Below are 15000 nucleotides of genomic sequence, written 5' to 3' on the forward strand. Positions count from 1 at the left end.
TGTGTCAAAATACTGGATGATGGATCGGTTTGGGGATGCTCTTGCGAAGAAAAGTAGTCCTGGAATTTTTCTCGTCGTATTATTTTTCAAACTGACCGTACTGATCGTATTCTGGACAAATATGCGTACAGAATACGGCGAAATCGTATTGATTCCCAGGTATGTGGCATTCTACGATTGGCGCGAACAATCACTGGACTTCTCACACCCAGGTACATGGACGTTCAATTATGCCTGAAGCGTCTATCCATTTGAAGAAAAGTACATTACAGGGGCTTCCTAGCTTGCACTGTCACAAAAATGCGACAAAGCCACAAGTGCCCACTCCTAATATTCAAGAGAAAGTATTTCAGACGCCATTTGGAGGAAGTTATTTTTAGAAAATTAGTTTAAGGGACATTCGCTGTGCTGTAATGTTGGCAGATCTGCAATGATAAACTCGATTTATGCTCTGTAATTATGCTAGTTAATTCAACCAATGTCAAATAGGGAACAGTTTTGTTATGCAATCTCTTCAGCGCAAGAGGCACGATTCTATTCCCCGACTTATTTTGTCGGCGCCCGCAGTTATCCATAACAGTCAGAGACACAAACCCATGCGAGTTTTGATACTCCGTAATCTGTAAATCTGTCATCTAGATAATGCGTGCAAGTACAATCGCTTTCAGGATCTCTCAAGAAGTACGAATCGAAAACACAGAATGATAGGGTGCACGGAGAAATTACAGTCTGAAAATATTACCCAAAGTAAGCTTTGAAAATTTGAATAATTGAACTTTCAAATTTGGTGTGTGGTGACATTATTAGAAACCTCCGACCAACTTTGTCGCTCCTGGTGCGATGTGAAACGGTTTTGGACAGGGAGTAATTCTTTAAACACGTAAAACCCCAGAACTGCAGAAGACGACAGGAGAGTGAACTTGTCAGCATGTCAACGATGAGATGAGTAACTGTGCCACACTGCACAAAGGGCTATGCCCTGGAACTCCCATTTTAAGACTTCCAAAAATATATAAGAAAATCAGGACTTTAAGACTTTAAGAGTTTTAAATTGGAGATAGATTTACAGAGGCAATGAACAAGGAAGCGAAGTCTTAAAATCTTAAAAGGGGGGGGGGGGGGGGGGGAGGGAGTGTGTAGTGCGATATTCTCCCTCCAAGTAACCGGTCACCAATAGTGGCTGAACCTGAAGGACTGTGTGGAGTTTGATGATCATTACCATAGTCTCTCTCTTGGGGTTGGCGGGTGGGGGAGGGGGAATGTGAAATTTGGTCTACCAGTATACCGACAATATAAGATGTTTGGTGGCTTGTTGACAGACCAGCTTTTTTGTTGGTCCAAGGGGACCATATCGTCTTTTGTTTCATCTTTATCGACCAAGGCCGAAGGCCGCGGTTGATAAATATGAGACAAAAGGCGATATGCTCCCCGAGGACCAACAACAAAATGCTGGTCTGACGACAAGCCACCAAACATCGTTTTTGTCATCATTTTGGTTGTGCAACAAAATGCACAATAACCCACAGGGAGACGAATTTTTAGAATCCAACTCCGGGCTACAAAGCATCGTTACAGTAGCACAAGATAACACGTGAAACTTGTATGTGACGTCAAACGTAGCTTGTTGACGCTTTTCTTCCAGTCTGAAAATGTACAGAGCTGCGATCATACCTGTGAATTCAGTAAGTGTTGAGCATATTTCTTTTCTTGTAAGTGTTTATGACTTTTCGTTGTGGATTTTCCGATTACAGAGATAAGTTGCAAATTGACCATGAGTCGCCGCGGTAATTATCAACATTGATTGGGTCTTTGAGAGTGAATACTTACAATCGTTGTCCTCGGAAACACAAATCCAAAGCCACGATGGTTCCACACATCAAACAATCAGCCTGATTGGCTTTTACTTTGACAATCCACGTTTCACATGAAAGCTCAAACCCATTCACCACCTCGAGTTATTGCATGGGGAACATGAGATTTATTTACCAGGTGTTTGTGAATGAAAACTCGTGAAAATGATGACAAACTAAGTTACTGGCACGTCAAGGCTCAATCTTTGATCACCCCCTCCAAAAAAATACACACGCCTACTACTGAAAACAAGTAGGGGCAAACGAGGCATTAAGCCCCCCCCTTTTTTGAAACTTTCAAAATTTGGGACTTCAAATGGGAACAGCCCAACTTTAATATCATGGGGCAATTAGACTCAGTGTATAAAGTAAACCTACATAAAATTGTGTGGAATATCTATCATTTTTTGCAGAATATGTTCAAAAAAGCAACGGAGCCTAATTCCCTTAAAATGGGGCATTAAGCCCCCCCTTTTTTTAAACTTTCAAAATTTGGGACCTCAAATAGGAACAGCCCAACTTTAATATCATGGGGCAATTAGACTCGGTGTATAAAGTAAACCTTCCACTGGGAAAAGGTTCAGGCTGGCCTTGAAGTAATCAAATGAGTGGATTTAAGATGTCACAACCACTCACAAAGTTGCCAAATGGGTTTTGGCGGTCATAAAATGGTTCCTGTTTGTAAAGGGTTGGTAAACTGTGTACTGTTACCTGTTTGGCTCAGATATTCTTTGCATAAATAAGTAAAGTGAATTCTGAATGGTTGTTAAGCTTCTTCTAACATGACTGATGAGGTCTGACTGAAATGAACACAATTTCCATGCACTGGGGCCTATTGCCCCGAGGAGCCTAATGCTCCGTTTGCCCCTACGCACCTTGCATCATAGAGATGCATAAACAAAATTCAGATCACCCACGACCTCCCTCATATACACGCTCCCAGCCCAAACCCAACCCCCATCCTACAACCACCCAGTGCATACACACACACTCGTTTGTCCTCCCAGAGGAGTGGCATGTTCCTGCCAGTATCAGGAAGAACGAAGAACTTAAACAGTAGCCTTACAATCCAGCCTGAGGTGGTCCGTAGCCCGGTTGCCCATAGGCCTGTTGGCCGTAACCCATATGCTGCCCGTAGCCCGGTTGGCCGTAACCCATTTGCTGCCCGTAGCCCGGTTGGCCGTAACCCATTTGCTGTCCGTAGCCCGGTTGCGGTCCGTAGCCCGGTTGCGGTCCGTAGCCCGGTTGTTGCCCGTAGGTCGGTTGATGCCCGTAGGCCGGTTGATGCCCGTAGGCCGGTTGCCCGTAGCCACCTGGCGGCTCTCCGTAGGTAGGGGGAGCGGTGGGATTCGCATAGGGAGGTGGGCTCGTCATCTTTCTGGAGAGAGTGTCGTGTTGGTTAGTGAAGATGAACAACTTTCTGGACAGAACGATAGAGTCGTGTTGGTTACGTTAGTGAAGATCCACATGTTTTGGTGAGAGAGAGAGAGAGAGAGAGAGAGAGAGAGAGAGAGAGAGAGAGAGAGAGAGAGAGAGAGAGAGAGAGAGAGAGAGAGAGAGAGAGTAAGAGAGAGAGAGAGAGAGAGGACTCAAGACTCAAGATTTTACTATCTTTACAAAAAGAAGGAAAATTGCCAAGCAGTGTCAGGCGATTACAGACATAAAATACATCACATTTACTCAGAAATAAGAATTGCACTTAAAACCATCAACACTTAACCGTATCACATTTACTAAGAATTTAGAGTTGCACTAAAACTCATCTAAAAATCCTTACCAGTCTCTCACGGCACACACACACACACACACACAAACACACACACACACACACACAGACGCACACACACATACACACGCACACACACACACACACACACACACACCAACATGCACGCACGCACACATGCACGATAGTGTGCCTAGCTGCGGAGGTGGCGACAAATCAAACTGACTGCTCCAGGTCGTGGCGTTGTGACAGCAGAGGGCAAGAACGAGTCCAGGAACCTGTGTGTGCGGCATTTGAAGGAGCGCAGCCTCCTTGATGCTGATCGGGCTGAAATTAGAGCTACGAGGACGGAATGGAGAGGTCGAGATGGATCTGACTGGATCTTATTTAAATTTTTGATGGCTGTATTCTCGTAGATGGAGTTGGCAGTTCTTCTTTGACGATTCTGGCAGCAGTTCTGATAATTTTTCCAAACTGATCGACGTCTGTCTTCTTCGCGCTCCCGAGAGAGAGAGAGAGAGAGAGAGAGAGAGAGAGAGAGAGAGAGAGAGAGAGAGAGAGAGAGAGAGAGAGAGAGAGAGAGAGAGTCGTGTTGGTTAATCAAGATGCACATGCAGCTTTCTGAAGAGAGTGTCGTGTTGCTTAATCAAGATGCACAGCTTTCTGGAAAGAGACAGACGGAGAGAGACAGAGCGAAGACAGAGACTGTGTCTATCTATGAAACACACGCAATGACTAGGCTAACCTTTCCCAACATACACGGAACTTTCAGATTTCAAATGTGGTACCATACCTGCCTGTACTACTCGCGTAGTAAGAAGTGTTCTTCCGGTGGACTCACTTCTCTTCCATTGCGGAAGAGTCACTCAAGGCCTCTGTACAAATATATGTGTCGCTTACACAGAAGCTTACCATATTGGTCGCTCAGAATCTGAGTACTTATCAGCTTGTTTGAGCGAAACAAGCTTCTGATGACAATTCGTGACGCATTTCGACATATTTCGTCAGGTATGACGCAACAGCTAAGTTAGTTTGGAAGAATAATGGAAGGTGGCTGTTCTTTTTCGAGACAAGTGTGACATAATGAGGAACGCGCGCACACTCACAAAAACTCAAAAAGATAAGTCTGGCACGTTTGGCAGCTGTTTGTGAGGTATTTCTCTGGTGAAGTTTGGCCCAAACCTGTGCCTCCCTGCGCCTATAGAAACCGAAACACGTATGAGAAAAATATGGAGGGGGTCCCAGTATTTTTATGTTAGTTCAATGTTTGGTTTATCAGGAAATAACAAAATTAATAGTGCTTGTCGCGCAAAATTTTGAGATAATATGAAGTTTGAGCATAGGTATGAGATTATGTCACGTAAACCCTACTGAAGAAATTGTGATATTGTATTGTGAATATGTAAACAAAAAAACAATCGGATGATCACAAACTGAAGAAGAGAAATAGGGAAGCAAAATAGAACATCAAACATAGTGATTTTACAGGTGAATTTGGAGGGAAAAAAACCTTATGTATCCATTTTTGAAGTCCAATTTGAAGCGTGGAACACAGTCAAACATAAATTAAAAGTGTTAAAGTGGTTACAGTGTTCAGAAATAGTGTTAAATAACAAGTTGAGTTATCCCTCTTCACCAATTTTAAAAGAAATACTCCTCTTGTCGCGCAAAATGTTGAACTGTGATGCTTTTACTACCCCTACCTCTTACTCATTTTTCAGAAAAGAGTGCATATTATCTTCCAAATAGAAAAGCAAGGTAGTCAGATGATCAAAATTTAAGAACAGAAATAGGGAAGCAAAAAAGAACACCTAACAGATTTAACTGGTGAATTCAGAAAAAAAACACTTTTTTACTCATTTTATAAGCTGAATTTAAAGCTTGGAAGACAGAAAAAAATAAATTAAAGGTGCTAAAGTGGTTACAGTGTTTAGAAATAGTGTTAGATACCAAGTTGAGTTATCCCTCTTCATCACAGTTAAAAGAAACACACCTCTTGTCGCGCAAAATCTTAAACTGTGATGCTTTTACTACCCCCACCCCCTACCCATTTTTCATAAAAGAGTGCATATTATCTTCCAAATAGAAAAGCAAGGTAATCAGATGATCAAAAACTTCAGAACAGAAATAGGGAAGCAAAAAAGAACACCCAACAGAGTGATTTAACTGGTGAATTCAGAAAAAAACAAACTTTTTACTCATTTTGTAAGCTGAATTTAAAGCTTAGAACTAGAAGACAGAAAAAAATAAATTAAAAGTGCTAAAGAGTTCATAGTGTTCAGAAATAGTGTTAGATACCAAGTTGAGTTATCCCTCTTCATCACAGTTAAAAGAAACACACCTCTGGTCGCGCAAAATCTTAAACTGTGATGCTTTTACTACCGCCACCCTCTACCCATTTTTCAGAAAAGAGTGCATATTATTTTCTAAATAGAAAAGCAAGGTAATCAGATGATCAAAAACTTCAGAAGATAAATAGGGAAGCAAAATAGAACATCGAACGTAGTGATTTAACTGGTGAATTCAGAAAAAAAACACTTTTTTCTCTCATTTTTGAAGCTGAATTAGAAGTTTGGAAGATAGATAAAAATAAATTAAAAGTGCTAAAGTGGTTACAGTGTTCAGAAATAATGTTAGATACCAAGTTGAGTTATCCCTCTTTATCACAGTTAAAAGAAACACACCTCTTGTCGCGCAAAATCTTGAACTGTGATGCTTTTACTACAATTACGTCATGTCCCACATTCAGTGACGTTTTTGACTCACATGCGAAGCAAAAGTGAGTCTATGTACTCACCCGAGTCGTCCGTCCGTCCGTCCGGAAAACTTTAACGTTGAATATTTTTTGGACACTATTCAGTCTAATCAGTACCAAATTTGGCAAGATGGTGTATGATGACAAGGCCCCAAAAAACATACATAGCATCTTGACCTTGCTTCAAGGTCAAGGTCGCAGGGGCCATAAATGTTGTCTAAAAAACAGCTATTTTTCACATTTTTCCCATTTTCTCTGAAGTTTTTTGAGATTCAATACCTCACCTATATATGATATATAGGACAAAGTAAGCCCCATCTTTTGATACCAGTTTGGTTTACCTTGCTTCAAGGTCAAGGTCACAGGAGCTCTTCAAAGTTGGATTGTATACATATTTTGAAGTGACCTTGACCCTGAACTATGGAAGATAACTGTTTCAAACTTAAAAATTATGTGGGGCACATGTTATGCTTTCATCATGAGACACATTTGATCACATATGATCAAGGTCAAGGTCACTTTGACCCTTATGAAATGTGACCAAAATAAGGTAGTGAACCACTAAAAGTGACCATATCTCATGGTAGAAAGAGCCAATAAGCACCATTGTACTTCCTATGTCTTGAATTAACAGCTTTGTGTTGCATGACCTTGGATGACCTTGACCTTGGGTCAAGGTCACATGTATTTTGGTAGGAAAAATGTGTAAAGCAGTTCTTAGTGTATGATGTCATTGCTATGTAAAGGTCAAGGTCAAGCATGTGAGTCGTATGGGCTTTGCCCTTCTTGTTTAATGAGTGTTTAACACTTCTCTCGTTGACAAGCACTTGCCTTCTATGTTCAGCCATGTCAAAACGCAAATCCTATACAGTGACACACAAACCAAAAGCCCTGAAATATTTTGAAAACGAAGCTGCAGACAATGTTTCGGTATGTGCCCGCGAGTTTTTTTTAATAAAAACAAGTCGCGTAAGGCGAAAATACAACATTTAGTCAAGCTGTAACAGAATGAAACTGAACGCACTGCAATTTTTCAGCAAGACCGTATACTCGTCGCATCGTCAGTCCACCGCTCGTGGCAAAGGCAGTGAAATTGACAAGAAGAGCGGGGTAGTAGTTGCGCTGAGAAGGATAGCACGCTTTTCTACCGGTACCTCTCTTCGTTTTAACTTTCTGAGCGTGTTTTTCATCCAAACTTATCATATCTATATGTTTTTGGAATCAGGAACCGACAAGGAATAAGATGAAAGTGTTTTTAAATTGATTTCGAAAATTTAAATTTGATCATAATTTTTATATTTTTAATGTTCAGAGCTTGTTTTTAATCCGAATATAACATATTTATATGTTTTGGAATCAGGAAATGATGAAGAATAAGATGAACGTAAATGTGGATCGTGTTATTAAAAAACTATTTTTTTTACAATTTTCATTTTAATGACCTAAGTCATTAATTAATTTTTAAGCCACCAAGCTGAAATGCAATGCCGAAGTCCGGCCTTTGTCGAAGATTGCTTGGCCAAAATTTCAATCAATTTGATTGAAAAATGAGGGTGTGACAGTGCCGCCTCAACTTTTACAAAAAGCCAGATATGACGTCATCAAAGACATTTATCGAAAAAATGAAAAAAAAGCATCCGGGGATATCATTCCCAGGAACTCTCATGTCAAATTTCATAAAGATCGGTCCAGTAGTTTAGTCTGAATCGCTCTAAACACACACACGCACAGACACACACACACACACACACACACACACACACACACACACACACACACACACATACACACACACACATACACCACGACCCTCGTATCGATTCCCCCTCTATGTTAAAACATTTAGTCAAAACTTGACTAAATGTAAAAAGGAATAGGAAGTAAACTAGAAACTACGGGTGTGTGCACGCGTTTGTGTGTGTGTGTGTATCTGTCTAGTATCTGTGTGTGTGTGTGTGTGTGTGTGTGTGTGTGTGTGTGTGTGTGTGTGTGTGTGTGTGTGTATTCCACCCAACAGGGAATTGGTGATTTGACATCCTGGAATATTCTGACGGAGAAAAAAAAACTGTGTACGTTATCACAATGTGTTATAACTAATATAAGTACACAGGGGCTTTGGGGCCCCTTGACCCTCTTAAAGGCACAGTAAGCCTCCCGTAAACCATCACAGAGCTCCCCGAGCGTCTACATATAGTACAAGCATACTTCCATTTGAACGCTCACCGAACGGGAACATCCTGGCTGCTTTCTGTCGAGCGTGAGAAATTTTCAAAGAATTTATTTTCGTGGACTTGGTCCTCTACAACAATGGCGCCTCGTTTTGGTGCTGGACGGCTGTTATGAATACCGGAAATCACGCCTGGACAGTATAGTAAGCCTCCCGTAAACCATCACAGATACTGTCAGGCTTTTACACACAGTGCAAACACCCTTCCATTTGAACGCTCACCAAACGGGAACATCCTAGGTGCCCTACGTAAAGAGCGAGCAATTTTTAAAGAATTAATTTTGCAGATTGTCTCGAACACTTTTTGGACCCATCCTGAACTCAGGTCAAACATGAGTTACTTCCCTTCGGGTCTCATTCTATCGATGTAAACTGGCGATAGCCGTGAATCGATGATTATCAAAATGTTTTTGGACCGTGGTGCGTTTTTGCGCTGGACCTAACTTTTAGAATCTAAATAATAAATTGACAGCTTGTTACACAAACATTCTTTAATCATAAAAGAATTCTTTTTTCATCAAGACAAGATCAGTACAATTCGAAGTTGTGAAAGTTTGAAAAAAGAAAAGCCCGGAAGCAGGGTCACGCAAGGGTCGTAGCAGACGACGGTTTATGCATATCGCCGTTCCTCTCAACAGTCAAAAGCCATCGCTAGAGTTCTTGTGAACCACAGCCGTTTGTTTCGTGCATAAAAACGTGCTATTGTAAATAAGCTTACATCGAGTCGCATTCAAATGACTAACTGACGACTACATTGTGAAAAAGGGAAACTGGATCATACGGGTTCACGATGGCTCAGGGGTAAGATAAACCACGCAAAAATAAATTCTTTGAAAATTGTTCGCTCTTTACGGAGGGCACCTAGGATGTTCTCAATCGGTGAGTGTTTAAATGAAAGGGTGTTTGTACTGTGTGTAAAAGCCTGACCGTATCTGTGATGGTTTACGGGAGGCTTACTGTGCCTTCAAACTTTGCTGAGGAGGTTAGAAAATGTCAAGGAGGGGTTCCCGGGACCCTCTTGTTTGGGCGTTCGTGGGGAGTCCTGCTTACAAATGCAACTGTATCTTGGCATGATATCTATGTTTATGTTCTGCAGTCAGTTTGTCAACGCACTCTTTTATAGCAGAAATGTCACTTGACGGCTGAGACAACATTAGTCATTTTAGATCGTTTCATATTCCAATCAGTGTGATTTTTCAGCACTGTGTTTTGTGAGCTTTTTGACCAGACGTGTTGAGAAAAGCATTGACATTTATTGCTGCGTACCAGCTGCATATATGAAAAGAAAAGGAAGCGTATAGAAGTATGTTTGTGTCTTGCAAGACTTTGTAAAAAAAAAAAAAATTAAAACTAATCCTCCCTTGGAAGCACATGAAGATGTCTGCGTGTCAGCCGGCGGCTTTGATGTTAGGGTAATTTTGAAGCATACACCTCAAAACACAAACTTTTTTATAATTCTTTCTTTGGGCGGGGATATAGCTCAGTTGGTAGCGCGCTGGATTTGTATTCAGTTGGCCGCTGTCAGCGTGAGTTCGATCCCAGGTTCGGCGGAAATTTATTTCACAGAGTCAACTTTGTGTGCAGACTCTCTTCGGTGTCCGAACCTCCCCCCGTGTACACTACATTGGGTGTGCACGTTAAAGATCCCACGATTGACAAAAGGGTCTTTCCTGGCAAAATTGCTTAGGCACAGTTAATAATTGTCTACCTATACCCGTGTGACTTGGAATAATAGGCCGTGAAAGGTAAATATGCGCCGAAATGGCTGCAATCTACTGGCCGTATAAAATTTCATCTCACACGGCATCACTGCAGAGCGCCTAGAACTGTACCCACGGAATATGCGCGATATAAGACTCATTGATTGATTGATTGATTGATTGAAGTACTGTTTCTTTGTTCGTAACCATTTTTAAGACCTGTGCCTTGTTAGGTAACGGTAAAGAAAAAGCCTTTGATTACCAACTTGCAAAGAAATTTGGATCGTTTGCTCCGGGACAGTAACGTCGATATAATGCCAAATCAAAAACAATTAAGCACAAAAACCCAAAGCTGACTGGATGTGTCATACTTTTGTCATGGGTTTGGAAGAACAACTAATAATGTTCATATCACTCCGACCGTGTGCGCGGTTTAAGAAAAAAAAGTATAATTATGCCGAAAACGATCACACACACACACACACACACACACACACACACACACACACACACAGCGGCACACACACCAACTGCTGATTTTCTTTATTTGAATTATGAATTATCTTTCTTGGTGATATAAGATATACGACAAAGGATCATTTCGACTTTGGTTTCGTCCCGCCGAGGGGCAGGTGGAGGAAGTTTTTTTCTTATCTGAAAAACGCTAAGCAACTTTTATAATAGTGCTTTGCGAAGAAAAGTTATTCACGACGATTATTACTATCTTGTGTTTAAATGACCTTTCCCGGCTTTCTTGGTTTGAACCCTGTACACGTCAATTTTCACAAATCAAGAGCAAAGTCCTTACATATTCTACCCGAGAAGTGACCCACGGTTAACGTCACATTTCGACGGGCGCAGTGGTGTAGTGGTAAGACATCGGCCTCCTAATCGGAAGGTCGTGAGTTCGAATCGCGGCCGCGGCCGCCTGGGTGGAGATTTGTCCGATCTCCCAGTTCAACTTATGTGCAGACCTGCTAGTGCCTTATCCCCCTTCGTGTGACAAGCACGTGGACTGGGTGGCCGAGTGGTAACGCACTTGCGCTCGGAAGCGAGAGGTTGCGAGTTCGACCCTGGGTCAGGGCGTTAGCAATTTTCTCCCCCCTTTCCTAACCTAGGTGGTGGGTTCAAGTGCTAGTCTTTCGGATGAGACGAAAAACCGAGGTCCCTTCGTGTACACTACATTGGGGTGTGCACGTTAAAGATCCCACGATTGACAAAAGGGTCTTTCCTGGCAAAATTGTATAGGCATAGATAAAAATGTCCACCAAAATACCCGTGTGACTTGGAATAATAGGCCGTGAAAAGTAGGACATGCGCCGAAATGGCTGCGATCTACTGGCCGATGTGAATGCGTGATGTATTGTGTAAAAAAAAATTCCATCTCACACGGCATAAATAAATCCCTGCGCCTTGAATATGTGCGCGATATAAATTGCATAAAATAAAAATAAAAAATAAATAAATCCCTGCGCTTAGAACTGTACCCACGGAATACGCGCGATATAAGCCTCATATTGATTGATTGAGATCAAGTGCGCACGGAAAAGATCCTGTAATCCATGTCAGAGTTCGGTGGGTTATAGAAACACGAAAATACCCAGCATGCTTCCCCCGAAATCGGCGTATATGCTGCCTGAATGGCGGGATAAAAACGGTCATACACGTCAAAAAGCCCACTCGTGCAAAAACACCAGTGAACGTGGGAGTTTCAGCCCATGCATGAATAATAATAAGAAGAACGTCACATTTCAATATATTCGATTGGACTCTGGTGCTTCATAACCTTCACCGTCCTTCCTGGGTCGTGGATGACCCAGAGCCTCAAAAAATTTTCTGCGTCTCTGTAACTATTGGGAGTTTTTGAATAAGACTTCATGTGATCCTAAAACACCATAGAACCCTCCCATCGACCACTTTCCGAAGGATGATCTTTGTTAATAAACAATGACGTAATTTGTTAGGCAGTCCAAAATTATGCATATGAAATTAAAGAACCGGGAATTTTATATGTTCGCCGTACGCCCCGCACTCTGCAAAGTGGCGGTAAAAAAAGTGTATCCCTATTCGGATGGCATGGGTCGTGTACGACCAATACTTTTTACGTTGAATCCTTTAAAAAAAAAATATGTAATCGACGTACCCGACCCACATCATCCTGACTGTGTTGTCCAAAGCATGATCGGGAAACTTCCGATAACCCCCTGTCGTGGAATTCACGAAGTACCGATAACGCCTATCGTAGGCACTGTCCTACGATAAAGTTAGATGTGCCTATCCCTACCGATAAGCACTGTTGTCGTTACGATAACTTTGATTTCAAGATTGCTGCCATCAGTTTGCAGCGTTACTGGGAAAGAAGAAATATTCTAAGACACTATTTTGGGGGACGGGATACATGCACAACTTCATATTCCGCATGCACGATATGTTGCAGTTGACTTTTGACGGATGTGATAACTGACAATATTTAGTTTGCGAACAGAATGGGCGCCTAGCCTCTTGTAGCGCAAGTGATACTCGCGTTGCGGTTTCACGCGTCTGGTGCATATCAAGATGTTTGCGTGGCGCCGATTTGGGGTCAGCCAGCCACGGTCAGCCAGCCACAGCAAGCGCAGCCTTGACAGTACAAGGGAATCCCCCCGCTAGCTATCGGGGAGGCTGTCCGATGCCTGTGCGGCAGTACATTGTACGACAAAAGTTGTCGGACAGAGAGCTATCAAACTTCGGGGCGCTTATCGTAGGACATGCAGTCGTATCGTCTTGCATACGCGCCCAGGTTTAAGGTTGAAAATGTCACGCTCATGGGACAGAACCTGGCGGAGGAATGCAGTGAAGCAGAACTTGACAGGTGTGAAAGGCGTGCACTCGGCACAGTAGAGAGGATAGTGTGGTGCGGCACTGAGGGCCTGAAATGTACCCATTGTTGGTCGTATCAATCAAAATTTTACCAGGGTAGAGCACAAACGATTACAAATATTACTTAACCCTTTTTACACAAGATAGTAATAACCGTCTTGAATAAACTTTCTTCGTAAGCACTGTCTTCAAGTTGCTGTGATTTTTTTTACATAATAAAATACGTCCTCCGCTGGCCCCTAGGCCGGACTATAGTCAACGCTTAAAAGTGATCATCTCTCTGACGCAATATTCGCCATCGTTCACCAGACGCAATGTTCGTCATCATCCCTCTGACTCAAAGTCCGTCATCATCGCTCCAGAGATGTCGTTTTACGTCGGCTATTGGCGAAAAGCTGAAAAACTTCTGTCTTATACCAAACATTTGTTCATAGTTGGACTGCCCTTAACACACACACAAAAATACCCAACACTTTTGATGGTCATTTCGGCAAGTTTGGCGAAGAAATTAAAATTCTAGCCACAATCTTCATGCATCCCTTCGCCGCCATCATACCCGTCATCACCCCCATCCGAACAGAGGAGACAACAACAAAGGAGGCCGGCGCATGCGCCAGCTCCTGCTGCCGCTGCAGTTCCTGCATTGCTTTGTCCTTGTCTGCACACACACACACACACACACACACACACACTGTAGTGCTTTCCGCCCAAATGAAAACATTTCATCGCGTCTTCATCGTTAATTGCAGCACATTCTGCCGTTTATGCAGTTTGCTGTTTATGTTAGCATCGATGAGTACTTGTATTCAAACGGACATTAGTTTCCAGTGAAAAACAGACGAAACTAAAAAACATGCACCGAAATGCTCACTGTTGTTGGCGCTGTTGCGGGTTCCCTTGACCTTGTTGTGGGTACTGTTGCGGATACCCTTGTTGTGGGTACTGTTGCGGATACCCTTGTTGTGGGTACTGTTGCGGATACCCTTGTTGTGGGTACTGTTGCGGATACCCTTGTTGTGGGTATTGTTGCGGATATTGTTGTTGGTACTGCATAGAAGGCTGCTGTTGGTTTTGGTTTTCCCCCGTTAAACTCGAGAGCATGCCCTGCATACCCGATGGTTGCTGTTGTTGAGGCGGGTAGCCCTGTTGATGGTATCCCTGTTGAGGGTAGCCTTGTTGAGGGTAGCCCTGTTGAGGGTAGCCCTGTTGAGGGTAGCCTTGTTGCTGACCGCCTTGGCCGCCCATGGCTCTGCAGACAGGGTGATATGAGCTGATGGAGGGTTGTGGGTTAAGTCATGTTCTAGTCAAGAGTTGCCAATCGTGTTCCAGAGCCGAGGTGCACGAGAAAGTTACCAACCGGGTGGGAGCCAGCCATGGTGTTGAATTGGTTGAAATTAAAATTGTTGTGATATCACCTAAAAAGTTACATGGGTTACAGTCTGTCGTCCATCAAGCAGTATGTGTCGGGAATAAAGGACAGATCAGCCGCTGTGCGTGCAATGAAAAATGTGCACAGAAACAACTCGTTCCACCGGGTGGTCCATGACAAAACAGGTATAACAGACAGTCATTACTGTGCGTAACTGACGATTTTGTGTTGGCCAAAGACTACAGGCTTCAGCAGCGACGATAATTATGCTTCTGGACTTCTGCTTGTTCTGAGACATTCGAAAGAACTGAGTTAATTGCTTTACACGAAAAAAAGGGACAATACAAAAACTGACGCGGAACTTACCGAGTCGTATCACAGGCGGAAGGTATCGTTCACCTGGACCACCACTATCATAGTACGTAATCTTACTATCATAGTGGTGGTCCAGTGAACGATACCTTCCGCCTGTGGTCGGATAAGGGATGGAAACCGTAAACCATCCCCATGATTT

At 42.7% G+C, this 15000-nt stretch overlaps 1 protein-coding gene across 1 annotated transcript in view; it reads right to left on the reverse strand.

Moving 5' to 3' along the window:
- LOC138959398 (uncharacterized) overlaps window positions 1–15000 on the reverse strand; it is a 19183-nt gene that overhangs the window by 1542 nt on the left and 2641 nt on the right. The window contains exons 2-3 of the mRNA XM_070330865.1: window positions 13989–14366; window positions 2917–3228 (exon numbers count right to left, since the gene is read on the reverse strand). Of these exons, the coding sequence (XP_070186966.1) occupies window positions 2917–3228; window positions 13989–14366 (690 nt within the window). The remainder of the gene's footprint in view (window positions 1–2916; window positions 3229–13988; window positions 14367–15000) is intronic.

The sequence above is a fragment of the Littorina saxatilis genome, linkage group LG2 (assembly GCF_037325665.1).
Source record: "Littorina saxatilis isolate snail1 linkage group LG2, US_GU_Lsax_2.0, whole genome shotgun sequence".
In the NCBI taxonomy this organism is placed as follows: Eukaryota; Metazoa; Mollusca; class Gastropoda; order Littorinimorpha; family Littorinidae; genus Littorina; species Littorina saxatilis.